Source organism: Lampetra fluviatilis, chromosome 58 (genome assembly GCF_964198595.1).
Source record: "Lampetra fluviatilis chromosome 58, kcLamFluv1.1, whole genome shotgun sequence".
In the NCBI taxonomy this organism is placed as follows: Eukaryota; Metazoa; Chordata; class Hyperoartia; order Petromyzontiformes; family Petromyzontidae; genus Lampetra; species Lampetra fluviatilis.
The window spans coordinates 8,755,674-8,783,517 of record NC_136332.1 but is presented as its reverse complement, the minus strand read 5'-3'; the positions used below and the strand labels follow the sequence as shown (position 1 = coordinate 8,783,517).

Here is a 27,844-nt window from a genome sequence, read left to right as displayed (position 1 = left end):
ATTCTGCCTAAATACGAGCCTGCCCAGGCCCAGATGTAAATCGTATACATTAACACGCTTAGTCTATTTGTGATGAGATAGTGATATCTACTGGTTGGTAAAGGGAAACACGGGTACAGGCACCATTATAAACATTATCCAATCCCCAAAGGGGAAAGTATCTACAGGGCCGGCCGAGAAACTCCGAGAACCGGCTAGAAAGTTCCACAAGAGGGCGTGGCCGGAGGCGGAGCCTAGCAGCGCCTGCGGCAATATAAGCGGAGGCGGAGGAGGACTCGGGGTTGGTGTGGGGAGTCTTGGATTCGGACTGCGTCGCTGCTCGCCGTCATCTCTCTCCGTCATTCGGCCACGTGGCGGATCTCCGGCGGAGCTCCACCGCCCTCCCCGGCATGCCGTCAGCCAGCGGCGAGACTGGGAGCGGGCGGGCAGAACCCGCCGTGTGATCGACTGTGTGTGTAGTCTGTAGAATGTAATATCTAAGTGTGTACTTGGAGAGGAAGCCGATAACGTTGGCCTGTGCTGTGCCGTACGCAGAATAAAGACGAGTACCCTCTACACATTTATAATTATTGAGTCGCTGCCAAACATAACAGAGACATTTATGCACACACAGGCACATGGCACGAACAGACAACAACATCAACAACCGCCATTCGCCACTAAGTGGCGGTGACGTCACCACGACGCTTGTGCCAGGCCATGTGCACCTTGAGTTCACGTGAAGTGTCGAACGCCCGCTGGCAGGAGGTCACGGGGCAGACCCAGGAGTGGCAGCCTCTCCTCCGCAGTGAGCATTTGAACATTCCACGTGGCCATCCGTAGTGGCTTTTCGTTGTTTCTGGAGGAGCCCCGAGGGTGAAGATTCAATCTTCTGGCTCCGCCAATTGGGGTTTGGCCAGGAGACGTCATAGACGGCTGTCCCCCCGGGGCCTCCGGCACAAGCTTATTTATTACATATTTATGTTTAATTCGTAGTTTCGTGGTAATAAATTGAGGGTGGAGGGGTTACCAGCCCCTCGCACCCATCCAGAGCCCCCGTTTAGCCACTGTGGTGGTCACAGACACCATGAGGGGAGAGGCCAATGGGCATTGGCCCTCTCCCCATAGCATTGTCCACGACAGTGTTGCCCATCTGGCACCGCGAGGAAGTAGGGGGTTGTTTTGCCGGACACGAACAGACACACAGGCATGTACACACATGGGAGCATGGACACATACACAAATGCAGACATACACACTATTATTATTGATTGTTATGACTATAATATTTGTTTTATTATAACGAATGCTATGGTGATGATTATTATGATTACGATTGTTATGATGACAATAATGAATGTGTAGTGCTCGTACCGACGCGACAGCTTCTTTGTCTTTTCTCGGTTCTTTATTCAATCATACAGTTCCACATCTCTCCCGTCGACACCGCTCAACGTTCCGCTGTACACTCCAACCCACAACTCCCCGTCAACATCACTCAATGTCCCTCCGCTCGCTCGCTGCGCTCTGCTGGCCTCGCTCGCTCTCCCCTGCTCCTCCAGCGACTCTCCTCTCCGCTCTCTCCAGCTCGGCTGCTCTTTATTAACTCCGTCATCCCACTCCGTTGTAACTCTCCGTCGTCTCTCTCTCCACTGATGCTTCCGTTACTCTGCTGCTACCCTACGATGTACTCACTCTATCCACTGCTACCCTATACTGTACTCTCTCTATCCACTGCTACATTATACTGTACTCTATCCACTGCTACCCTACGCTATACTCACTCTATCCGCTGCTCCGTCTCTCCATCCGTTCGTCTCTCGTCCCAGGCACCAACTCCCGTTTAATTCCACCATCTCACTCTTTATCCCCGAACCAATTACCCTTAATTAATTAGGTCATCCCCTGCGACGCCACTCGCCCCCAGCCCCTGGTGCCACGTGGCGTTGTTGTTCCAGACACGCCGGCGCCAATGTCAGACAACAGTCCCTCTCATCCAATCAGCGCCCTGCATCCTCAATTACTCCCGGCCACCTGCGGCCCCCTTAACTATCACGCCACCTTAATTTGTACAACAACAACGGCTAGCCAATCAGCGCCCTGTGTCCTCGTTCGCCCTCACTGTCCGCCACATGTGCGCATATCGACCCAGCGCGTGACACTTGTTTCAAGCTCTACAAATGTAAAGTCACGTAGGTAAAAATAAGGGAAAATAAATGAAATGATTTAATTTAGTTTGAATTTTTTTTTTACCTACGTGACTTTACCAAAAAAACCAAAGCGTATGAATCCTTCCAGCCATGAAAGCTACAAATCTAGAAATAATTAATGTGATGATGATTATAGTGGTAAACATGGTGATGGTGGTGATCGTGGTCTTGATCGTGGTGGTGATCGTGGTTGTGATGGTGATGACCGGCGCGTGTAGGCAGCACGTGGGTGCAGAAGGTGGAGAAGACGCGCTCACTAATGCGGGAGCACTCGCTCAAGCCCACAGCTCTCATCCTGTCCGCACTTGATGAGTGTGCCTGTGAGTGACGCACCATCATCGGCATCATCATCATAAATAACACAATCATAATTAGCATCATCAATAACACAATCACCATCATCGCTAACCAAAAATGTACACAATTATCAGCATCACTGTCATCACCATCACCACTATAATTATATTATCATCATCATCATAACCAACACCATCAACATAATTTGCATTATCATATTATCATGGTAATTAATGTAATATTTTGTCACAAAACTCATAATCATTTTTCACACAAAACAAATATTGATTGTCGATGCAACCAAGCCATTGTCAAATTTCCAGAGCAAGAACTCCAGCAGTAATGGTATGGGATGATCTCCAACAAGAACCTCCTTATCACGGAACAAAATACCAATCGATTTCCAATGGTACAGTACTGGTACATCATACCCGTGACATGTTTGTCAGATGCCACTCTCATGGCCTGGACGTTTCCGTGACCAGATCCTTTTCTCTCGAGCGCTTGCCATTTGTTGTTTGTGCCGCGAGCCTGAACAGCTTTAGGCTCGTGTGTGGAGGGCACAGGGTGATCCGGCAGTAACCACCTAGAGCTATCCACGGACATCTCCACCAGCTCGGGAAACCTGGGCTTCCTGCCCCAGCAGAGGGGTCATCGGGATCACTTGCACCCAGTCCAAGCAGATCCTGCCCAGGACCCTGAGATCAAAGGGAAGTGAGGAGGGGGGAGGAATTGCCCAGGAGATATTGGCTCCAGGAGGCTGCTGAAGTATACTTCCTCCACCTACTGGTTTTCGAACCTGGCCTAGGAGTTGGTTAACTGCATCACAAACAGGTCACTCGTGGACATCACAAACTTCTCCACAACCCGGGTTAAACATCCCCGGCTAACATTATTGGTGATTATCGGGATCGGTCATAGGCCTTCGCTAGGTTGACTTAGCCTTCACTGAGTACCCGGTGTTGTATGTAAACATCGGCAGAGGGGAAACAAATGTGGTTAGGCATGGTACTGGCTACACTACCTGCGCCATGTCATTCTTTATACGTGCTCGCCAACAAAAGTGTGTGCGTGTATGTGCATGTGTGTGCGTGTGTGTGTGGCGTGTGTGTGTGGCGTGTGTGCTTGTCTGTGTGTGTGTGCGTGCGTGTGTGCGTGTGTGTGTGCCTGTGTGTGTGGCGTGTGTGTGTCTGTGTGTGTGTGCGTGCGTGTATGTGTGTGTGTGCGTGTGTGTGTGTGTGCGTGTGTGTGTGTGTGCGTGTGTGTGTGCGTGTGCTTATCATTTTCCACAAGCAGGGCTGTTCAACCTCCGTTGCAATGACATCCCCTACAATCCGTTCTTCTTCGCTTACGCCTTCCTCACGCTCAACGAAACCAGGTAGCCACACACCGTCCTGGGTCATGATCAATCCACTGCTGGATGAAGCCCTCGCAAAGCCGTGTGTTGCTATTCGCTATGAGTGGTGCAACAAACAACGCAAACCGATTTCATGGCTTCATCTCTGCGGTGGACGAGCTCTTGGTCGCGTTCCCTCCTTTAGCTGTCGCTCTGTCGTTAGTCTCCAACGCCGACCGTCGTCAATTTTGGCTGTGCACGTCCAGCCCAAGCCCAATCAATATAATATCACTGATGTGCATTAGTTCGTGAATACTACATAATCGTATTTACGTAGTGACTAAATGGGTAAAGATAGGAAGTGCCTGATCTAATGTGCTTGTACATATTGTACGTTGAACTTATTTCGAACCGTACGTAGCCAACAACGCGAATCGGAGGTGCGGATGAAGGGCAACAAACTAAACGATTTCGGTGTCAAACTCGTAGCCTTCTCGCCGAGTACGGAGGCAGTCGTAAGCTTGAGCGCAGAAGCCACCCCAACAGTGCCACAAGTCCTGGCTTATTTTGATCGCAGTGACTCACCTCGCGTCTCCTCCTCCTCCTGCCCCCCTGCTCCCTCCAGGCTGTACCTGGACCTCCACAAGGTGGGCGACGAGCTGCATGCGATCTTCAACGACACGGAGTCTCCCGTGGGGCCGCTGAGCCTGCGGGACTACGGCGCGGTGCGCTCGGACCTGCTCACCTACGGCAAGGGCGACGTGCGCGTGTGGGCCGGGGAGGAGTTCACCACCTACGGCATCTACCGCCTGCTGCCCAAGGTCAGAGCCCACGCCGGCGTCGGGAGCGTCCAACGATCGCGCCGCTCTTCGGTCCGCTGAATGAGAACGCTTCTACGGTTCTCCTCCCCCGGAGTAAAGGTCCCACACAGGCGGAGCGGTCTCCCCAGGCAACGTCAAAGAAGTTACCAATCTCAGCTAATTTATATACTGAATTGAAACTCACTTGCACAACATTTGAAACTTTTCGGGCTACGGTGCTTCATACAAAAAAGGCAGTGTGTGCAATAAAATAAATATACGCATTTATTTATGTATTTGTTAGGTGCAATATTAATTATGAAAGTTACAGAGTTAACGTGTTTATATATGTGTCATTATGTGTTTGCTATGTGTGTGTATCAGTCTGTCAACCCATGGCACCTGGTTCTGTCCCGTGAACTCCTGCCAAAGAGCGATTGACACTTCACATGGCCTAAATGTGCACCTAGCCTTAGTAGTGAACTCACAAAATGTGGGACTTTTAATTATAGGACTAGCTGGTAACCCACACACGTGGACAACGCTGCAGCGAGACCGTCTGGGCGTGCCCTGCTGGTGATTGTGGCGTGTGCGCTGAGTCCGCCATCTCCCGTCCCTCCGGCCGTGGCACTGCAGGAGAAGCTGGTGATGGAGCAGTTCTCCCCCGTGCAGCTCACCAAGGCCGTCAAGAACCCGCACGAGCGGGAGGCTCTCAAGTCATCGCATGTGAGTCGCGGCGCCGCACAGCCGCACGCGGCGGGGTCGATGGCGCCTGCAGTTGACAACACGACGTCCAAGTGACGGAGGCCCTGCTTACATGAGCATTGGAACGGTGGTCATCTCCCCCGTTCACAACCCTAAGCCGGCGGTGGAAATTCCTCTTTCCGATGCCTGGGGCGAGTCTATCCATACAACAACCACTGTTGGCTCCCTCACCAAGTGGTACTTATTTTATCGTTCCGAGATGGACGATGGCACTGAATCAACCCCTGAATCAACGACCTCCCGATTGCGAGCCACTCGCTCTGCCGCTCATTCACGTGGCTGTATTTTATTGAGCCTCTCGGATGTCAACGCCATCGACAGCAGGGTAGGGGGACGCTGGGTAATCTGTCGTTTACTTCACAACCACTGCATCATCATCATCGTCAGCCATGATTTGTTCACTGCTGGATGAAGGCATCACCAAGCCGTCGCCATCTCTCACTGTTTGGAACTGGTCACTCAATCTCCACGGTGGACATCCTTCCGAGTTTTTCCCCGACTTTGGCTGCTGCTCCATCACTAGTCTCGACCACCAACCACCATGCCCTCGAGTGATGTCTTCTACCCACTCTCTTTTCTTAACAGTCAAGATGATGTGTTTGCTTTTGGATTTGTTCTCTGATCCACATGGTTTCTTCTGTCTCCAGTATTCTTTGTGTCCATACTGCCACGTGTATTAATTGGCGTCTTTAGTTAGCTTGGCACGATATCTCAAGTGTCATATTCAGTAATGGCTATGTTACCGATATGGCTAAAATGGCATCAACGCATTGGTCTAACTCTAGACAATGGGCAATTATCACTGCTGTACAAGACACATTAGACTGAAGTCATATCTGGGGTAGATTGTCCAGTTCCTACCTCTCTGCACTTAACATAATTCAAGGTAAAGCAGCAGTCATGCTGATTGATGATGCAACACTCACTGACTCGCTAAACTCACTCGCTCACGGGTGGATAGCCACATCCTTATCACTCTTATATTGCTACTACAATGGTTCATGACTCAGTCTAGCAGACTCTGTTTCATCTGATCTATCCTAAAGCACATGAACATGTATGCGTGTGTGCACGTGCGTGTTACAGATGCATGGGGAGCGGTAGTGTAGTGGTTATTGCCTTGCACTACAAACGCAGCAGTCTGAGTGTGATTTCCATTCATGGCCACCAACACTAGTGACGAATATCTGAAACAATCGTCAGCATCCCTAGGTCGACTCGGCCTCAAATGAGTTCCTGGTGCGGTGTGTAAATGTCGTCACTTAAGAGACGATGGCAGCAGGGCGTGGTGCTGTCCACCCACCACCTCATGCTCCGTACCGGCCTCAATAGGTGCTCACTAACAGCACTTGCCACAGCAGTCTGTTGAAGGCGACGGGGGGGATCTTGGTCTGTGTTACAGATACGCGATGCTGTGGCGGTGATCCAGTACATGGTGTGGCTGGAGGAGAACGTGCCCAAGGGGACGGTGACAGAGCTGTCGGGCCAGCTGCACCTGGACCTCCTGCGCGGGTCCAGACTCCTCCCGCGCCATCCAGACCCATCCCCAGCCCACCATCGCCACCCCCTCCACTAGCTTTTGATACGATCCTGTATCCATAGCACTGCCAGGCTGGCCTCATATTCTTACTCGGTGGGATCCAGAACGCTGCTTGGCTTGGAGTAGGGATGGTCGGCATAAGGCACTACCACAAGAATACACGGAATGCCTCATCCATTATAGTCCTGTATTATTGTATCCATATTTAGGCTGCTGTGGGCTGCATTGACAGCAAAGGGCAGGGCAACACGATCCTATGCACAGGTTTATACAGATGAGATGCTTGGACGCACCTCTGTCATCAGTATGGCTTTAGATCACGATATCTGAAATAAGTGAGGCGAGACGGAATCAGAATCAATAAAATCCCGGCACAACGGTTTGAACTATTCCAGATTAAAACGAAGCCCAGTGGCTAGAGAACCACACCCATTACCCATCAGCCACGGCCACACTCCCTCATTCAGTCTCCTCACACGCACCCACTCGCGACGAGCCAATATTGTTCAAGCGATGGAAGCCACGCAGTGCACTTCTGGTGGACGAGGACCTCCCCGTAGTACCCAGACTTTACCTCACCACGCGCGAAATGCCGATCGTAGACTAACTGTGGTGTGCCAATGTACACTGCTGGGTGGACATCGGTGCAGAAGGGGGGGGGGATTTTATAATTAAAAAAGCTTGAACCGGAATTTAAACTGCCAGGAGATGGTATCGAACCGGCGAACTCTGGGTTGCAAGTCCGGTGTGCTGATGATTACAGCACGCCAGCCTCCCGACAACATTCTTCATGTCACTGGGTTCGACGCTGCCTCTCCTCCCGGCCCGTGGTCAACTGTGAGAGGCAGGGGGCCCGAGGTAGCACGTACGGGTATCTATAGCTGATGGTAAATGCTTCGTGTTTCAGATTTACATTCTTGTGTATTGAACTCAACGTGCAGTGCCGGCCCGAGCCTCTTGGGGGCCCTAAGCAGAATTTGATTTGGGGGCCCCCCTCCCACCACGCAGACTCATCTGTGCTAGAAGATTATTGACACAAATGTCACACTATAATGTTATAGCGAATATTATAAACGAATACAGTGAGGTTATGTATTAATAAAAAATAAAAACAACACTTAAAATACTTCACTCTTTTATTAAAACTTCTGAATACAAACGGTCACAAAAAACATATTAAATAAATTATTTGCAAATGTGCATTAAATGTGCAATCTTTTAAATAAAACCAAAATAGACAAACATTAATCTAATCAAAAATAGAATGTTACAAAAAAAAAGATACTTAAATAATGAAAGCAAACATAAGAACAGCAAGGGTTCAACAATGTCAACTGTACAACAATGACCTCAAAATCGTTCCTTCCTAGCTTTTCTGGAGGCAAAGTCACTAATGACATCATTGTATGGTATTGCTTGGCCAACTTTGTTATTAATACTAATGACTGCAAGTCCACTTAGTCTTTCCTGGGCCATTGATGATCTCAAATATGTTTTTATCAATTTGAGCTTGGAAAAGCTCCTCTCTGCTGAGGCAACTGACACAGGCAGAGTGCAGGCTATCCTGAGAGCTACCCAAAGATTTGGGTAAAGCTCACACATCTCATTTTGTGAGAGGTATGTGAGAAGCTCAAAGGCAGTCATCATAGTTTGGGGAAGTTCAGGAAGACTCTCTATCTCTACTGCCAGTGCGCTACCATCAATATCAGCCTCCTCTCCACAAGAGAGTTTTTCCCCAAGAAGCTCACATTGTTCCCTCCGGACCTTTTGATCTAGCTCCCTAAAATTGAGCAGCACTCCAAAGTTCTCTTTAACCTCACTTAGAGACTTAAATCTATCCTCCAATGACAGAATACTACGGTCCACTACAGCATTAAAAAATGACACTTCCAGCCTCTTCATAGCGTCCACTATCGGCTCATCTGCAGCCTCATAGGCAAAGTGCCTTTTTGTAGAACGCAATCGCTTCTCTTTCAGCACTGCTTCTGTGTTCATCCGCTCACAAATTTCTTTAGCAGATGTCTGTGCATCACAGAAGCCTGTTTTTCGGTAACTGATAAGTTCGCCTTTGTTCTTTTTCACAAGGTTAACCGCTACATCAAGCTGCATGTTGGTTGACTGTAGAAGCTTGCTCGTGATGTTAATTTTAGACAAAATGTCACACCAGACAACACAACAAATCTGAAACCTAAATGAACCTATCTCTTCCGCAAGGGAGTTGGCTTCAACAGCCACTACAGGGTCAGTCGCTTTACTTCTCAGTTCTAGCAGGGCTTCCCTCACCTTCTCTGACTGGTAGCGCAAAGCTTCAATACTTTTTATCCGGCTTTCCCAGCGTGTCTCACTCCAGGACTTGAGGGTGATGTCAACAAACTTCCGTAAGATGGCCCACCTTTGAGTGGACCCAGCGAACAAATTGTACAGCTTCTCCACATTTCCAAAAAAACAAGAAGCATCCGTTGATGCTTTAGCCGCATCTGAAACGGTCAGATTTAGTGTATGAGAACTGCAAGGCACATAAAAAGCTCTTGGATTCTTAACTAATAGCCTAGCCTGCACACCTTTGTTTTTTCCCTTCATATTAGCCCCATTGTCATAGGACTGCCCCCGACAATCCTGAAAAGGGATGTTCAATTCCTCAAGCCTGTTAAGGATTAGATTGGACAATTATCGTGACGTACAATTGCGCGCACCTGCCCGCGCCCGCGCCCGCGCCCACGCGAATTGTCAATGAGCCGTGACATCCGTGAGCCGTGACAAAGCAGCAGTTGTCGACAGAATTTTCTTGTCTTGAATCATTTATTCATTCATTCATTAATTCATTTATATCACTTGTTTAAGTTATTTAATTGTAAAAAAAAAAACGATTCGGGGGCCCCCTGGTGGCCAGGGGGCCCCAAGCAGCCGCTTAGTTCGCTTATGCCTCGGGCCGGCCCTGTCAACGTGGAACCTCTGGAGACACGTCGTCAATCGCAGTTCCAGCAGAAAGGTCGTCATGACCACCAGGGGACCCGTTCACAACGACCACGTGGCCTGTCGCCAGTCCTCGGATGGCTAGAGATATCCACCCTTTAAGCAAAGCCTGAGTTGAACTTTGGAATACGACAAAGACAAAGATCCCCCTTATAGCCTAAGCAGACTTTTGGGACAAGTGCGCATGAAGGGAGTGGATGACCAACAATACGCCCGGCCACCTTTGTCTCCCCAGTGGCGATGTTTTTTATACCGCAGTACGTAGTCATTTGAGGCTGAGTCGAGCTAGGGGAGGCTCAGGACTGGTTAAGATAACCGTTACTGGTGTTGGTCTTAGGTCACTGCTGCACAGTAACCACAGAAGGACACAATCTCAATGTGGGGTTCCATGAGCAAGAGAACGCCGTGTTACGCTAACCGACGTGTGTTGTCATTTTGTTTCAGGAATCAAGCGTTTTCCGAGGGTCCCAGTTTTGAAACCATCTCTGCAAGTGGACTCAACGGCGCGCTGGCGCACTACAGGTGCCATTGAGGGCCAATGCTGTGCACTGCATCACCTATGGAATGGGTCACAGTAGACACGTGCAGGTAGGGAGAGTGCAGTAGGCTGTGCAGAAACACACCATCAGCGACGGGAGCACCACCGTGCAGCTAAAGTCGCAAGGTTGCATAGCCGGGTCTATGCGACGTTAACGATTGCATAGGGCTCTGGCTGGCGCCAATGCAGAGGCAGGCGGTGGGCACTGCACCTCGAGGAAATCGTCGAGGCCCCCGCGAGGGCGAGTTGGAGGAGGCTTCAAGGGCCAGGGTCTAACCAGAGGCGCGCGCAGGGGGAGCGTGGCAATGGATTGGGACAGACGCTGAAGCAGGGGAAGGGGAGAGCCCTGGGGCTGGTGGCGCGAGGCAGGTGCGGGTCCCTTCCGACTTGGAGAGGTGGGGGGAGGGGGCAGGATGGGGGGTAGACTAGAAGGGGGGGACCACGGGGAGGGGAGATCCCTAATAATAATGAAACGGGTCAACTTGTTGTGTATACTATTGCTGTTGTCAGTCGGGTACATTTGACATTTGCTCAACTCTTTTGATGGTGGCTTCAGAGGAGATGAGCCACAGTGCAGTGCTTCAGGAGCTCTGTGCATCTGTTGGTCTGTAACAGGGAGTAGAGACGATTCAATATAAAGCAGCTCTCGGCCTCTTGAGAACCGGCCACATCGATCAAAGCATTTGCTCAATTCTTGGACGTGCAGAGCACAGCACATAGGACCATGTGTAATTATACCTTGACAGCTGTCGGATTTCACACCACGAATGAAATTCTTATGAACACGTGTTGTACAGCGATACATCATTCTTGTGGGTGGCATGGTGGCAGCCGCGTAGTGGTAATAGTTTCACGTCACAGTGAAAAGGGTTCGATTCTCGCCTGGGGCACCTCCGTGTGGAGTTCGTTCTGCCCCTGTTTGACACGGGGATCCTGTGGTTTCTCCAGTTGCTTCCCATCGCTCAGCATCACGCAAGGTCACTGTGTCGGCAAAACAAATATCTCAATGCTGAAAAATCACGTTGTAAAATGACTCAATTGGGATCACAGCAGCAACAGTCGCATAAACATCGCCCCCTACTGCGACAGCTTGGCAGTACCGTCCTGCAAGAGAGTCCTGAGACTGAGCGAGGCGTTTTCAGGTAAACAAACGTCGTGCTGGTCATTGTGGTGGTGGTGGGATACAGTCGTGTCGCGGTTTTTCAGCGGGGAGCGGTAGTATAGGAGTTAGCACGCTGCGCTATGAACCTGGTGACCCGAGTTTGATTCTCGCTCATGGCCAACACCAGTGACGATTATTTAAACCGGTCCTGGGCCTCCCCTAGGTTGACTCAGCCTCAAATGAGTACCTGCTGCGGTGCGTAAAACATCGCCACTGGTGAGACAAAGGCGGCTGGGCGTGGTGCTGGCCACCCCACCCCCTTATGTGTCGTTCCGGCCTTCATAGGTGCTCGCTAACAGCACTTGCCCCGACTGTCTATAAAGGCTATACGGGGGATCTTTGTTGTTTGGTGGGGTGCACGAGTTGCCGTGACGTGTTTCAGTACCACGCGCCGTTTCATTTCAGTGCCAGCAATGAGACGAACCGGAAACTGACCGCCAGCGAGATGTACCTGTTCGACTCTGGAGGTCAATACCGGTGGGTTGTCGCTAGTGGCGTCGCTAGGCCTATGCAAACCTCAGGGGCCCCAAGCAGCCCAAGGGGTCCCAGAATTCATGAGAAATGTATAAGTGAACTAAACGTAAGCTTGAATTAAAATTCTAATCCACACAACAGATGTATCTCTCTCGTGGCTATCTTGACTATTTTCTCTCGTCACTTCATCTGTCCCCTGTCGACATATCTCATCGCACTGCATCAACTTTTGTCGACATTCCTCACTCTCGTTTATTTATTCCCCTCTGTCACCTCACTAGGAGTTTATACATCAAAAATCGAATCATTTGATTTATCCTAGCAGCACCACTGGCTAAATGGTCAGAGTAGCCGCCTGAATACAAGCGAGTTCGGGTGACCAGGAGAGAGGCCACAAGAACGTGGAAATTCCACCACTGGCTCAGAGTTGTAAGACAGGAGATACGTGCCACGCTCACTGTTCAATTGGAAAATCATCTCTCACGCTGTGGACAGCTATTCAACCACAGCTCTGACGAGCCGCCCCACCATCTTACTGCTGGCGGCCCAAAGGCCCGAGTTCTCACGTGCCCTGTGCCACACGTGTATCCCTCACACTCCCCTGCAGAGATGGAACAACGGACATCACTCGCACCCTGCACTGGGGAGTCCCGACGGACTTCATGAAGGTGGGTGCTGCCATCACCTGGTAATCCCAAGCAGCCACTCAAGCACTAAGCTCCTACTCAAGCACTCACCAGGCTCAACCCTGGCAATGTAAATACAAAATCTGTTATCAGGGGGAGGGATGAATGTATCCCACTTGAAGATAAAAACTAAAGATGCAGTCTCAGAGATAATAAAAAATAAAAATCAGAGCCAGGGAAACCCCCCAATCAAATCAAACCCCGCTTGTTAGATATACATACAAATCCACATCGAGATGTAGGCACTGCCTGCGTCTCTATCCACACGGTTTCTGTCTTAACGGTTGTGGCGCTCCACCCCGGCACAGGAAGCGTACACGCGAGTGCTGATGGGGAGCATCGACCTCAGCCAGGCCATCTTTCCCGACAACACGCTCGGTGAGTCGCCCCTTCCACACTCGCGGCCCGTCCCACTGCCGCATTCGAGCCAGCACGAGGCCCATCTCGCCACGGGTGGTTTCTCCACTGGGGCTTTTTGCCATGCCAAGCCAGCACCAAGCCGTGCAGCGCTGTTGGCCTCACAAGAAGTCTGAATCTGGCTCGGGGCCAAGCAGGGCCAGGGGCGGGGCTAATGACCTATTCGTTGCCTGTGACGTCAGTCAGTACGTGGTGAGGACGTGGTGTCACAGCACCACTTACACGAATCTCCACTCGTTAACTGCGTGCACGTTAGTAGTTCGGCTTCGCTTCTGCGGTGGAAAAACAACCTGTCGCCTCATCAGCCACCCCAGGCTGGCTCGGCACGGTTTGGTTGTACAGTGGAAAAGCGGTATAATATTGCTATTTTAGATACCACAGTGCATGACAACGAAGGGAGAGTAGTACGAGTCCTGTTTGATTTGCGAGAATGAGTTCAAAAAACCCTCTCAGCAGTGCATGAGATCAGCGCAGTGCGTGCTCACAGCCACAGGGGAAGAAGCCACCACGAAAGTCATTCAGCACGAGCCACTCACTCCACCTGTTGTTTCCCCTGGCACCGTATTCTCAGATTTTCATTCAACTCAAGTTGCCCACATTTATTTTTAGAGCCAGAATCCGTCAAGGGTTGGCAGGGCCATCTGCATCTGTCTGTATGTGCCACTACATCTCTGTGTCTGTTTCTCTGTATATCTGTATTCTCTTCATCTCTCTGTTTCTGTATATATGTGTCTGTGTGTGCCACTCTGTGTCTTTGTGCCCCAGGGGCCCGGTTGGACACGTGGGCGAGGCATGCGCTGTGGGAGGTTGGACTCAACTATGGCCACGGCACCGGCCATGGCATCGGCAACTTCCTCAGCGTGCACGAGTGTAAGAGTGTGTGTGCGAGTGTATGAGCGTGTGTGTAAGAGTGATCTGTAAGATGCCGGGTAAGGTCCTGGCAAGGATTATTCAACATCGCCTTGCTAGGCACGCTGAGGAGAGGCTTGCGGAGCCCCAATGCGGTTTCAGGAAAGGGCGGTCCTGCACAGATGCCATATTTTCTGTCCGTCTGCTACAGCAGAGGTGTAGGGAATTCCAAAAAGACCTACATCTCTGCTTTATTGACCTGGTCAAGACCTATGATACCATCAGTAGGACTGGGCTCTGGGTTGTTCTTCGTGCTTTCGGAGTCCCTGACCCTCTGCTCACGATCATTAAGGACCTTCATGATGGTGAGCGGGCCCGGGTAAAACTACGTGGCCGGGAGTCGGAGCCTTTCCCTGTACACCTTGGGGTGCGACAGGGATGTCCTCTGGCTCCCACATTATTTAACATCTATTTCGACTGCGTAGTTCGTGAAGCCTTCAATAGCTGTACCGGGGGAATTACCATTTGGTACAGATATAATGGGAGGCTGATCGACGCCCGGGTGCGATCAAGGGATGGCTCCCTATTGGTCAACCACGTTATGTATGCCGATGATTTGGTAATAGCTGCTCATTCAGAAGAGGAGTTGGAGACGCTGCTGCTGAGACTGGAGTGTGCCACTAAGAGGTGGGGCCTTACCATCAGCCCCACCAAAACTAAGCACCTGCCTGGGTATTTTGTACCATCGGGCACTCCACCCCCACAACTCCCAATCGGTGATGGGGCAGTTGTGGAGAGAGTGGAGAGTTTCCCATACCTGGGCAATGTGCTTATGACCGGCTCCAGTTTATCAGCAGAGGTCTCACTCCGAATCAGTCGAGCGGCAATATCTTTTCATCGGTTGCGTAACGCTGTGTGGAAGCTACCTGGTCTGTCGCTCCGCACGAAGCTTCAGGTCTTCTTGGCCACGGTCATTCCCTCCCTTCTCTACGCTTGCGAAACGTGGACCCCCCTAGTGGAGCATCTTCGCCGGTTGGAAACATTTAGGCTGGCCTGCCTACGATCCATCCTGGGTTTAACCAGGCTGGATTGTGTGAGGAGCTCACAAGTCCTTGAAAGATCTGGGCAAAGTCCCATCAGTGAGCTCCTCCGGCAGGCAAGGCTGCGTTGGCTGGGTCATGTAGCCCGCATGCCCAGCCACCGCATGCCTAAACAGCTTTTGTTCGGCCGGATCGAGGGGGCTAAACGGGCGCGGCACGGGCTAGAGAAGAGATGGAGTGATGTGGTACAGGAGGACGTGGAGCTGAGTGGACTTGCCGATGACTGGTACCAGCGGTGTCAAGATCGGCCTCAGTGGAGGAGGCTCGTGAAGGACGCTACTGGGCAGTTGGAGGCAGTCGCCCTCCAACAACAACGGAGGGCGGAGGAGCGACGCTCACAACAACGAGCGGAGCGCCGGGTGGCTAAAGCACAGCAAGTTGGCACAGTAGGGGGCACAGGTGGTGCATCAGCCAGTCATCTCGGTCATCTCGGTTAGTCGACCCGTGGCACCTGGGTCTGCCCCGTGACCTCCTGCCAGCGGGCGTTCGACACTTCACGTGGCCTCAGGGTGCACATGGCCTGGCACAAGCGTCGTGGTGACGTCACCGCCACTTAGTGGCGAATGGCGGTTGTTGTTGTTGTTGTTGTTGTAAGATGCGCCTGCCATTCTTCCACTCCGGTGGTGGGTGTACACCCAGAACCCCATTCAAACCCACAGTGGCCTGGTCTCAGCTAGCTGATGAAAGTTGCAAGCGAGAATTTCATCATCACTTACAGCTCCTCCTGATGCCGAGGGTAAATGTGCGAGATTTAGGACTGTGGCTCATGCAACTACAATGGCTGCTTTGGGTACACGGTCCAGACCTCCCCAGAGACCCTGGCTGACAGAGGAGGTGTTCAGGCTGGCTGAGATAAGCGACAGGCCCACTCTCACTGTCTACAGCATCCCATATCAGCCTTCGCTCGGAGGTTCGGAGAGCCGTGAGGTGCTGCAAGGATGGGTGGTGGTTGCGGTTTGCTGAGGAGATGGGGTCTGCCTCAGTAGCCCGTGATCACAAATCACTCTTTAACTCCCTTCAAAAAAGTGACTTGCAGTGCCACACCTATCACCATTATTAGGGGGGGAAAAAGTGATCCGATCTCTGGCCCCAAGGAACAGGTTTGCAGATTTGCTGAGCATTTCTGGGAGGTCTGGAGGAGGGGAAATCCCTCAGCCTGGAAAACATGGGGAAAAGTGGGCATGACCCTGGTGAGGCTGTCGTGCCCCCCTGTGAATGGCTGGTTGAGGTGCCATTTGTTGAGGAAATACAGAAGGCGATCCATAGTCTGAGACCAGGTTAAGCACCAGGCAGAAATGATCTCCCAAGCGAAATGCTGAGGGAGGGTGTGCACAGACTGCCTTACATGACATCACAATAACAGTGTGGACCACTGGATGTGTTCTGCAGGATTAGAAGGATGCCCTGGTGAGTCCCCCTCCTTTAAGAAGGGGGACTGCACAGACTGTAACAACTACAGGGGCATCTCCCTCCTCAGTGTGCCGGGAAAAGTCCTGGCAAGGATCATTCAACATCGCCTTGCCAGGCACGCTAAGGAAAGGCTTGCGGAGCCCCAATGTGGTTTCAGGAAGGAGCAGTCCTGGACCGATGCCATATTTTCTGTCCATCTGCTACAGCAGAGGTGTAGGGAATTCCAACAAGACCTACATCTCTGCTTTATTGACCTGGTCAAGGCCTATGACACCATCAGTAGGCCTGGGCTCTGGGTTGTTCTTCGTGCTTACTGAGCCCCTGACTCTCTGCTCACGATCATTAAGGACCTTCATGATGGTGAGCGGGCCCAGCTAAAACTACGTGGCCGGGAGTCAGAGCCTTTCCCTGTACACTTTGGGGTGCGACAGGGATGTCTTCTGGCTCCCACATTATTTTACATCTCTTTTGACCACGTAGTTCGTGAAGCCTTCGATGGCTGTACTGGAAGGAATTACCATTTTGTGCAGATACAACGGGAGGCTAATTTATGCCCGGGGTGCGGTCAAGGGATGGCTCCTTATTGGTCAACCATGTTACGTATGCCGATGATCTAGTGATTTCTGCTCACTCAGAGGAGGAGTTGAATGCGCTGCTGCTCAACTTTTGGAGCATGCCACTAAGCGGTGGGGCCTTACCATCAGCTCCACCAAAACTAAGCACCTGCTTGGGTATATTGTACCATTAGTCACTCCACCCCCACAACTCCCAATTGGTGATGGGGCAGTTGTGGAGAGTTTTCCATACCTGGACAGTGCTCATGACAGCAGAGGTCTCACTCCGAATAAGTCGAGCAGCATTATCTTTTCATTGGCTACGTAATGCGGTGTGGAAACTACCTGGTCTGTCGCTCCACATGAAGCTTCGGGTTTTCTCGGCCAGTCATGCTCTCCCTTTTCTACGCTTGCGAAACGTGGACCCCCCTAATGGCACGACTTCGCTGATTAGAAACATTTAGGCTGGCTTACCTACGATCCATCCTGGGCTTAACCAGGCTGTATTGTGTGAGGAGCCCACAAATACTTGAAAGATCTGGACAAAGTCCCATCGGTGAGCTCCTTCGGCAGGCAAGGCTGCGTTGGCTGGGTCATGTAACCTGCATGCCCAACCACCGCATGCCTAAACAGCTTTTGTTCGGCCGGATAGAAAGGGCTAAACGGGAGCAGCACGGGCTAGAGAAGAGATGGAGTGATGTAGTACAGGAAGATGTGGAGCTGAGTGGACTTGCTAATGACTGGTACCAGCAGTGTCAAGATCAGTCTCTGTGGAGGAGGCTCGTGAAGGACGCTGCTGGGCAGTTGGAGGCAGTTGCCCTCCATTAACAACGGAGGGCCGAGGAGCAACGCTCACAACAACGAACAGAACGCGGGTGGCTAAAACACAGCAAGTTGGTACAGTAGGGGCACAGGTGGTGCATCGGCCAGTAATCTCTGTCAGTCGACCCATGGCACCTGGGTCTGTCCCGTGACCTCCTGCCAGCGAGCGTTCGACACTTCACGTGGCCTTAACATGCACATAGCCTGGCACAAGCGCCGTGGTGATGTCACCGCCACTTAGTGGCGAATGTCGGTTGTTGTTGGGAGCGGTAGTGTAGCGGTTAGCGTGCTGCAATCAAAACCCGGTCACCTGGGCTCGATTCCTGCTCACAGTCGACACCAGCGACGATTACCTGAACTGATGCTTTGCCTCCCCAAGGTCAACTCGGCCTCAAATGAGTACTTGGTGCAGTGTATTAACATGCTCACGGGGGAGACAAATGCGGCCGGGCGTGGTGTTGGCCACCCATTCCCTTGTGTGCTCTGCTGGCCTTTCGTAGGTGCTCGCCAAACAGCACTTGCGCGAACAGTCTGTTAAGACTAATACAGGGATCTTCATCTCTGTGTGCACAGACACAGACACGAGTGTGGGTGAGAGCTTGAGAGAGCAGAACTGCTCTGCAGTTGGGCCATCACCATACAAAGTGATTTCCTTATGAAATTAGATGGTGCTTATCTCATGGTTACAGCCTTGAGCCAGTGATGGAAATTCCACATTCCTATGGCAGGGAAAGTATATCTATAGAACAAACACTGTTAACTCCCCCATAAATGGGTAGCTGTTTTATCGACCCTTGGGAGGGATGATGGGCTGAATCAACACCTCAAACAGGATTTGAACTCTCGACCTTCCAATTGGGCGCCTCTCACTTAATCGCCGAGCCACCTAAAACGGTGGGATAATGTTGTTGTTGTTTGTCTTAGGCCAGGGCTCTTGAGGAATGTATCCTATATTATTTTGCGATTTGTCTTTGTGCAACACTCCGAGGGCAGCGTCTCAATGTAGTTGGTTGTTGCTCCGTTGAGGCTGTGCCGGTGGATGTCCCCACTCGCGTGTGGCGTGCGGCTGTCGGATGTTCGGCGCTCTCTCCACACAGGGCCTGTGGGAATCGGGACATCCTACGACATTGGTCTGCACGAAGGGATGTTCACCTCCATAGGTAAGAATCACAGCGTCATTTCTTTCACGATATTGCCTGGAACGCCACTATAGGCTAGCTTGGCACACGGTACTACCCAATACACAGCAGATACTGTAGGTGATTATTAATGTTGACACTGCTCCGTGTGTGTTTGTGTTCCATGGCCAGAACCTGGCTACTACCAGGACAACGAGTTTGGAATTCGTCTGGAGAACATTGCGATGGTCGTAAAAGCAGATACAGTGGTGTGTATGCGTGCCACTCACGTGTGTGTGTGACCGTGCCTTTGTGGTGCGGTCGTGTGGCGGTGATCGGACTGCGCTGCGAACACCAAAACCAAATACGATTCTCTCTCATGGCCAATACCCGGAAGTCATTCCTCACGCCTCTGAACAGATACTGCGTGTGTTACAAGTGTAGTACCGTTGAGGACGCGTGGACACCCGAGTAGAGGCACACGTATTTATTTCACAACAGTCACTGGGGACATACAGTACTGGAGGGGGTATCGGCCCCCTCACTCGGATAGCTGGGAACACACGGCTAGCTACCCCTAGCCTGCCTCGTAATCCTCCAAATACTGGGCTAGGGGAGGCTGTCTGGCCCGACACTGGTCAGTCGGGCTACGGTACCCGGAGTCCCAGAGTCCTGGCTCTGGTTCACGGGACCACGCCGCTGGCTCGGTCCTGCGCGGCCCTGACAAGGGCGGCGTCCCAGGGGAGTCCAGGGCTCTAGCTAGGCAGTCTTCGGTCTTCAAGAGTTTACTTAAACGTTCTGCCCTGAGCTCTCCGGCTCATCCCCTTATATCCCGAACCCCCCCGCTGGGGTCAGCCCCCCCCCGGCTGCCCTGTGCGGACGTCGTTGCGAGCACCCTCCCGTGTGCTCACGAAGCCCCGCCCACTGTGCTAGTTTCCCGTGTGATCCCATACATACAGCTCCTCCGTAACACCCCTACACAAGTATAAATGATACATTATGACAAAAAACCCCATCAATTATGCACGCTAACATCGTCATAGCACCGCTAATGGTAAGGATGTGGTGGCATTGTCACGTGGGTCCCCCACCAGTCTCCCTCTCTGGATGCTCGGATGAGCCCCAACAAGATTTCAACCATGTCCAAATAGGATAAGAAAGTTATTGGTAATACTTGCATGAATGTTATGAAATATTCTTTGGGTCTTTTGGTAATGTCACGTAGATAGGTTGAAAGAAAATAACAACAAACTACGACGTTTCGATCACAACACAAGCGATCGTCATCAAGAGGAGAAAAGAGGAAAGCTGCTGAGGCAGACGGTTTTAAAGGTTTAAAATGGGTGTAGCCCAAGGGTCATAAACGAAGTGGGCAGGGCGAGTGATGTCAATGTGAGAGATTAGCATGTTCATGTAAGATCGGCGAGATTTGCGATAGGTGCAAAAACAGGTTTCTTGCGAGGAAAATTAAACAGCTGCTCATTTGGAAAGGTTATCACATATTATTTTACTTCTGTTGGTGTAACAAATAAAATGGCACCATTGAAGTTTTGCCACCTTGCGTGGTACCGATATCTGGTCTGGCCCAAGGGCTAACTCTCCTCCCCCACACTCCTCTAGCGTCTTGATAATTATCCGATTGCATGTGTATGTATGTTGAACCTCTTTCGCACCATACATATCCAACCTTGCTAATCGGAGGTGTAGGGGAAGGAGAACAAACTAAACACAAAAATAATTTCTAAAGTCTTTAGTTTTCAATCTAGATTTAAAAGTGCATAGCTGCAGTGGCCTCCGAATATGGAACTCCAGTGGCTACCTAATATGCTATATGCAGTACAACATCACATGTCCCACTCGCTGGAGACTGTGGAATAGGCAGATGTCGGGAGGAGGTGGCGGCGGCTACGCTGCTGCACGTGGCTGCTGCCCGTGATCCAGCGTGTCGAGGCAGCAGCGAGGGTTGGTGGATCACCGCACGAACATCGTGAAACTCCTTCTTCCCATCGGCGTTCAGGAGGAGCCCGTAGCCTGTCTAGCCAAGAGAAAGCGGTACAGACAATGTGGACTTCACAACTGTTCCGTCTGTATGGGATTGAGTGTTTCCCCCTCTCGTGCATTGCTTTCCTCCCACGTGTGAACACTCATTAATTTACCAATAACACTTTATACAGGACCGCAGAGCTTGGGAAATTGCAGAGAGTGAGCAAACATTGTGCGGCAATGGCGTGTTGCAAGTTGAAATTCTTATTCTATTAAAAAGTCGTATTTGTGAAAATCCATATAAAACGACAGCGAAACCGTGCAAAAACACTGGACTGGGCTGGGCGGTTCATTGGTTTACAGCAAACGCGATAACCCGCATTGCCCCGTTGTTTTGATGACCTCTTGATCAACCTCGTGTGTGTGCGCCGACTGACCGCTGCAGTACACGTTTGGAGTGAAAACATACCTGACCTTCGAGACCGTGACCCTTGTTCCGTACGAGAAGAAGCTGATCAAGTTGTCACTGCTGTCCGATAAGCAGGTAGGGGGTACGAGGAGGCCACGCGTCTCCCTCTTGACCACGACGGAACGATCGTATTACAGCGACACTTGGTTCGCGTGTCTTCTTCTCGACCCCTGGACTTTTGATCTGTTGAGACTTGACCGTTTCTCTCGCTGATATCTTCTCGTCGTGGTCACTTCTCTTCTCTCTGTTTTTTTCAACTCGGACGGTTTCCATCCTGTCCCGTGCTCGATGTCTAACGTTCATTCAGAACGTGGTCGACTCTTCCCCAGCACCTTTTCGTCGTCCTTCCATCATCACCGCCCTCTGCATCCGGGTCAAGTGTATGAAATATTTAGTGTCCTGTACAACGTTGTGTGAAAGTCAACAACGCTTGCACAATGGACAGACTCGCCCCTGTCATAGGAATGTGGCATTTCCACAACTGGCTCAGAGCTGTAAACAAGACGTGATGTCTGCCTCAATGATAATTATTTGAGCAGGAAATCACCTTGACATTTTTAGTTGATTTGATGTTATGAGTCACGATTCTTTGTTTGTTCTTTCAAGGAGTTGATTGTACATCGCATTTAATAAGAACATTTAACAAATGATGCATGTGTGGCATCGTTTTACGAGTATTAACGCGGATTTAAAGGTATGCATCTATTCCTGAGTACAGTAATGAATGCACAATCAGGTGAAAGCTGCCTTGACGGTGGGGATGCTGGGAGTATTACCTTGAGAGCCCACAGCACACGCCCAGGGTACCCGAGCGAGATTACGTAACGCACCATCGTAGGTTTGCCCAGAAGTGCAACTGACAGGTGATGCCAGCCCTTCCTGCCATAACATTTTGAAATTTTACATCTATTATATATATATTTTTTTCTCTCGCCCATTCATTTTTTTATTATACAGGGTGACCCAAAAAAAACGGGCCCCAACTCTAATTAGGCCCCGTTTCTTAGTGTTTTGTCCGAATGAAATGAAACTTTGGTCATAACTAGTTTATTATATTCAAAACATCAAATCAAAACACTAGGGTCTTTGGCCTTTTTTTCTCCGTTCTACAGCATGTGTTCTAGATGGCCTCCATTTAGCCCCGTGCATTTCTTGAGGCGCAGCACGAAGTTGTCCATGACGTTCTTACAGACTGAATTGGTAATGGCTCTCATCTCCTCCCTGATGGTTTCCTTGAGTTCCGTGATGGTTCTGGGTTTCCCTGCGTAGACTCTGTCCTTAAGATATCCCCAAAGAAAAAAATCTGGGGGGCTTAGGTCCGGGCTCTGGGGTGCCCACTCAAAATCAGTCTTGAGACTGATCACTCGGCCTCCGAAGTTCTCTTTCAGCCAATCTCGGGACAAGTTTGAGGTGTGAGAACTTGCTCCGTCTTGCTGGAACCAGAACTTGCTCATGAGCGACGGGTAGAGGGTCTGGAGCTCACTCTTGAAGGTTTTGAGGACCTCCACATACCGCTCCTTGGTGACTGTCACTGCTGCGCCAGATTCTTCGATGAAGATTGGTCCGATGATGCCTCTGGCCGAGATTGCAGCCCACACCGTGCACTTAGGAGAGTGCAAGGGCTTGGTGGCTACTTCATTGGGTCTGGAGGACCCCCAGAAGACATTTGTCTTGGAGTTCGCCTTTCCGTCAAGATGGAAGTGGGCTTTATCTGAGGTCCAAAGGAGGTTAAGGAAACTTGGTGTCTCCTCGATCTTCTCGAGCATCTTGACTGCCATAGCGCTCCTCTGCTTCTTGTCTGAGGCTGTAAGGGTCTGCAGCGTCTGTATTTTGTATGGGTAAGCCCTGATATCGTTCACCAGCACTCTCCTGCAAGTCTCACGGGACATACCGAGGGACTGACTTCGCTTACGCACAGAGCGTTTCGGACTCTGCTGGAGAGACTCTCTCACACTTTCGACCAGCTCGGCTGTTCGCTTCTTGGGACGTCCCGAGTGGCTTGGACGGTTCTCACTGGCAGCGTTGAGGTTCTCCACGGTCCCATACTTCTCGAAGTGGGCCACCCAGTTCTGAATTCTGCTTTTGGATGGAGCCTTTTCACATTCGAACTGACGCATGAAACTGTCCTGGGTTTTCTTAAACGAGCCTGTCTTGTAGTAAAATTTAACACAGTGTATTCTTTGTCCCAGCTCCCACTGGGGTCTTGGTGTACTCACGGTCGTTGATTCTGCCATGTTCTGTAAAATAAGGGCAATCGGTGAATAAATAAAGGAGATATCACATAAAGTGTACACGGGGCCCGTTTTTTTTGGGTCACCCTGGTACTAATGGTGTCACGGCACGGAAGTTGCGTAGTGAGCAGTGTGAATTCACATCGTGTCATAAAATCTCCCCAGAAGATGACGGAACTTTATTCGGCCTTAGACTCCGCTGAGATGCACCGATCGTGCCCTCCTCCTCGCCCTCACCGCGCTGCAGGCTTCAAAGCCGGGCTGACCGCTGGGCTCCGGAGTTCCTTGCCCCTGGAAGTAGTCGGCAACTTGCAGTTGATGGAGACTTCTAAGTCCCGGCTGAAGACCACGCCAACTGTTTAACGCGGCTCTGTCTCTCCCTAGTTCTCTATCTGCCTCTTGAGACTTTCTCTCCCTGGTTATAGTAATACCTCGATATATGAACGAGATGCGTTCATGGAGCTTCATCCACGAGGCATTGACAGGGGTCGCCAGCATCAAGAAGCCATGCCAGGCATCTGATGGAATATTTTTTATTTTTTTATTTTTCGTGACGCTCTCAAAGTGTGCTGTTGTCTATTTACAAATTCAGTTAAAGCGACCTCACTACACACGAGAACCCACGTTAATCACGGGTGGCTTCAAACCAAATTCGAATCCAGGACATTCAGCTGCGCTGGCCCGGGTGCTCTGGCACGGCCACCAGCCGGCTCGGCCCGCCAGGCAGTCCCGGCGAACTCCACCGTCACGGCTTCTGTTTTGATCAGCGACGGGTCCCACCGATTGCCGTGCGTGGCGCGTTGCGTTCCCCAGGTGGAGTGGCTGAACCGGTACAACGCTGCCATATCTCGCGAGGTGGGCGCCGAGCTGATGAAGCAGAACCTGAGGAAGGAGCACGAATGGCTGCGCAGAGCGACCGAGCCGTTCGGTGGCGAGGCAGGCCGAGGCGCAGCTGCGGTGGGGGCGGTGGGGGCCTCGGCGCGCCTCGCTCTGCTCGCCGCACTCTGCACCGCGCTCCTCGTGCCTCGCGCCCTCCACTGAGCTGGGGGGGGGGGGGCGCAGGGGGGGGGGGCGGGGATCACGTCATCTCTCTCTCATTGCTTAACGGACGTGCAACCGGTGCTCGTCTTCGTAAATAAATTAATCGATAACTAGATGATTTAGCAATTCTTTTTCTTTATTTGCGTCGTCGTTCATGCAGATTGCATCTCGCAATCGTCGCTGAGTAGGCATGAGCTGGAAGGCAGCAGCAGCAGGCAGTCGGTCAGCTGGCGCTGCCAACAATTGTTCTGACATTCTCTCTATGAAGATGTTTTCCGCGAATTAGTAAGTGTTTATTATACATGTGGGAGGAAATCGGACCACCCAGAGAAAACCCACCCGTGCGAGGGGGCAACATTCTATCTCATACAGAAGAGGGAGATTATATGAGTCCACACTTTTTTCTGTCCTGCGTTCTGCTGGTGAGCCAAGGTGTTGCACATCAATGGCCACGGAAAGGGAGCCTCGCAAAATTGAGCAATTTGCAAGATCCACCGACCCTCGCTGGCTCCCTCACTGTCTGGATTACAAGCCACGTGCTTGGCCACCACCACGCGGCTGGTCCACAGTTTGGGTTGCATGACCACAGTCGCACTCCTCTGGCTTGTCGTTAAATGAAGGAGATGTGCGCATCGGCCTGTTGACGTTCTCATGCGATTAATGGTTACACTGCCGGTGTCTTCGAGGTAAAATACCAATGCCAGGAGGTGGTGCAATGTTTGCGTTTCGATTGAGATGTTTATTCTGGACGTCTGCGTTGTTCCACTGCAGACTACAACATCAGTAAATTAAGTCCACAACAATCATCAAGCTAAGATAGACACTCAACTTGGTTTAGATGTGGCCAAGAGACACCCATACATTTTTTAAAACAAAATTTGCGGATATTTTTCTCCCCCAACCTAGGTGACACAGACGCGGATTATGCTGATGACAAATTTCTTTGCATATGCACAAGCACATTTTATAATTTCCCTCCACTGCCATCTTCTGGCCACGTCGCAGCCCGGCATGTTTGGGGAGTTTCACACAAATCTGTGTGATCACATCCAGATAATGATTAGTGTCGTTAGCCAGGCAAAGATGCATCGAATCGTTCATCCAAAGTTATGCCTATGCTAACGATACATCCGTCCAATTGTGGATGTGAGAATCAATTACGCACATTGTATGATAATCGTGTGCTACGCTCGTGTGCCATGTGGGCACGTGGAGTGAACAAAGTGCAACAAACCGAGACCAAGAAAGTATGAAGCAGGGTAAATGAGACGGCAATACCAAGCCCTAACAATAACGGATTCTTGAATTGAATTACGATCCTAAGTCGTGAAGGTGCTGTGGCGTTCCACGTGCAAACACAACTCACAAAGCAATCGGTTTAATGTTTCACGGCAGGACCCTGCTGCAAAAAGAGTGGAGACTGAATCGCATCGGCCTTACACCAATGTAACCTTTTTACAATCCCACATAACAGCAGGGCCGTCTGCCACTCTGTGGAAAGACCTGGCAGTTCTACATGAACTCTGGACCTGATGTCCTCCTGGAGTAACCATGAGGCGGTGCGTGAGCTGTCCAACTGATTGAATTATTCACCCTCTGTTTGTAAGCCGCGCATATCGTAATCTCACCGTCAACTGTGAAAACAATAAATTTTTTCACTGCACATGCCTTTTTCCTGATTGTCTAAAGACAAAGGCAATTTCACTTTGGATTCTCACGATGTGATCATTCTTGCAATCAATAATTATTGTCTTAAAGTAACATTTTGGAAACCGTCCCTTCATCAACCGAAGGAGAGACATTACCATCGTATTCTCCTGATAAGAAATTTCCCCCCACATATTTAAAGCTAAAGTTTGGCGTGCATCTGATAATCCATTATGTGTGTGTGGCCAGATTTGCCTCACGACATGTCCCTATATATTGATACTGGACATATTTCGATTTAAAGCTTTCGTGACTGCATGGATTCATATTATTGGTTCTTTCGGTAAAACCACGTAGAAGGGAAATAAAGTAATAAAATGAAAACATGAAATGAAATTATCACGACGTTTCGGCCACAACGCAAGCAGCCGTCCTCAGGTGAAGAAACAGAGCTGTCAGAAAGACAGCGTCTTATTATTTTATTATTTCCCTTCTACGTGACTTTACCGAAAGAACCAAGAATATACTGGACATATTGTCCAAAATCGAGTTTTTTTGGGTTAGATCGCATAAATATAAATGTGTCGTTAAACCCGCCACCACCCGACACACACAATTAGTAAGGTTTGTCACGTAAACAGAACATGCCAATTCGTTACTAATACAGCACACCTGTGTGTTGGAGAAAACCTCTAATGGGCAATATTGGTCGCGAAAGCCGACGTGTTAAACTGACTGGACACATTGTCCTGGTGCGTTCCACTTTAGTCATCATCCAGAGAATAGTCACGGAAATTCCGTGGAGGTCGTCGGTTGGCGTGATGTTCATGGGACGTTAATTGTGAATGCTAAAACATAAAGGACACGTGCTAATTGTCGGGTAATGCAACTTTTAAGTCTGTGGAGAGTCAAACTCCACGACAGATCTTTGATACCTCCAGAGCTTAAGTTAAGCTCTAGACACTTTTCTGTTATTCAATCTGTACTTGTAACATCGTTAACTTTACTTTTGTTTGATATGTTATACTCTTTAAATTACATCTGATATATTATGATATATTATGTTACCTCATTTAATTATTAAAATAATACAAGAACATTGGATGTCGTTGAATGGGTGATTTGTGTGATGTAATGTTTACGTGTGGATCGTTTGAAAGAATGAAAGTGTGTCCCTAGTACATTAATTCAGGGACATCGTTAAAAATCGTGCAACTTTACACCGAGATAGGCGTCGATAAAACGAGATACCACCAAATATAATGGTAGGTTTTTACCCTTTTAACTGGTACAAAACTGACACCTTTATTCAAGACATCATGTTTGCAATGACCACAACACAAGTAGTCAATGAAGCAAACAAAAAGAAGCAACTCTGATAAGGATAATAATATGCACTGTCCTTGAAGTTGATTGGCCCACACCCGAGACGGCTTTCTTTAG

The 27,844-nt window shown here is 50.2% G+C and overlaps 1 protein-coding gene across 1 annotated transcript in view; it reads left to right on the top strand.

Annotated features, from left to right (window-relative positions):
• Positions 1–24,754, top strand: part of XPNPEP2 (X-prolyl aminopeptidase 2) — a 51,284-nt gene extending 26,530 nt beyond the window's left edge. The window contains exons 8-21 of the mRNA XM_078880636.1: positions 2,408–2,509; positions 3,783–3,864; positions 4,448–4,643; positions 5,259–5,348; positions 6,790–6,899; positions 10,345–10,422; positions 12,006–12,077; positions 12,682–12,742; positions 13,069–13,138; positions 13,943–14,047; positions 19,010–19,072; positions 19,223–19,299; positions 21,459–21,557; positions 24,527–24,754. Coding sequence (XP_078736762.1) covers positions 2,408–2,509; positions 3,783–3,864; positions 4,448–4,643; positions 5,259–5,348; positions 6,790–6,899; positions 10,345–10,422; positions 12,006–12,077; positions 12,682–12,742; positions 13,069–13,138; positions 13,943–14,047; positions 19,010–19,072; positions 19,223–19,299; positions 21,459–21,557; positions 24,527–24,754 — 1,433 coding nt within the window. The remainder of the gene's footprint in view (positions 1–2,407; positions 2,510–3,782; positions 3,865–4,447; positions 4,644–5,258; positions 5,349–6,789; positions 6,900–10,344; positions 10,423–12,005; positions 12,078–12,681; positions 12,743–13,068; positions 13,139–13,942; positions 14,048–19,009; positions 19,073–19,222; positions 19,300–21,458; positions 21,558–24,526) is intronic.
• The last annotated feature ends 3,090 nt before the right edge of the window (positions 24,755–27,844 follow it).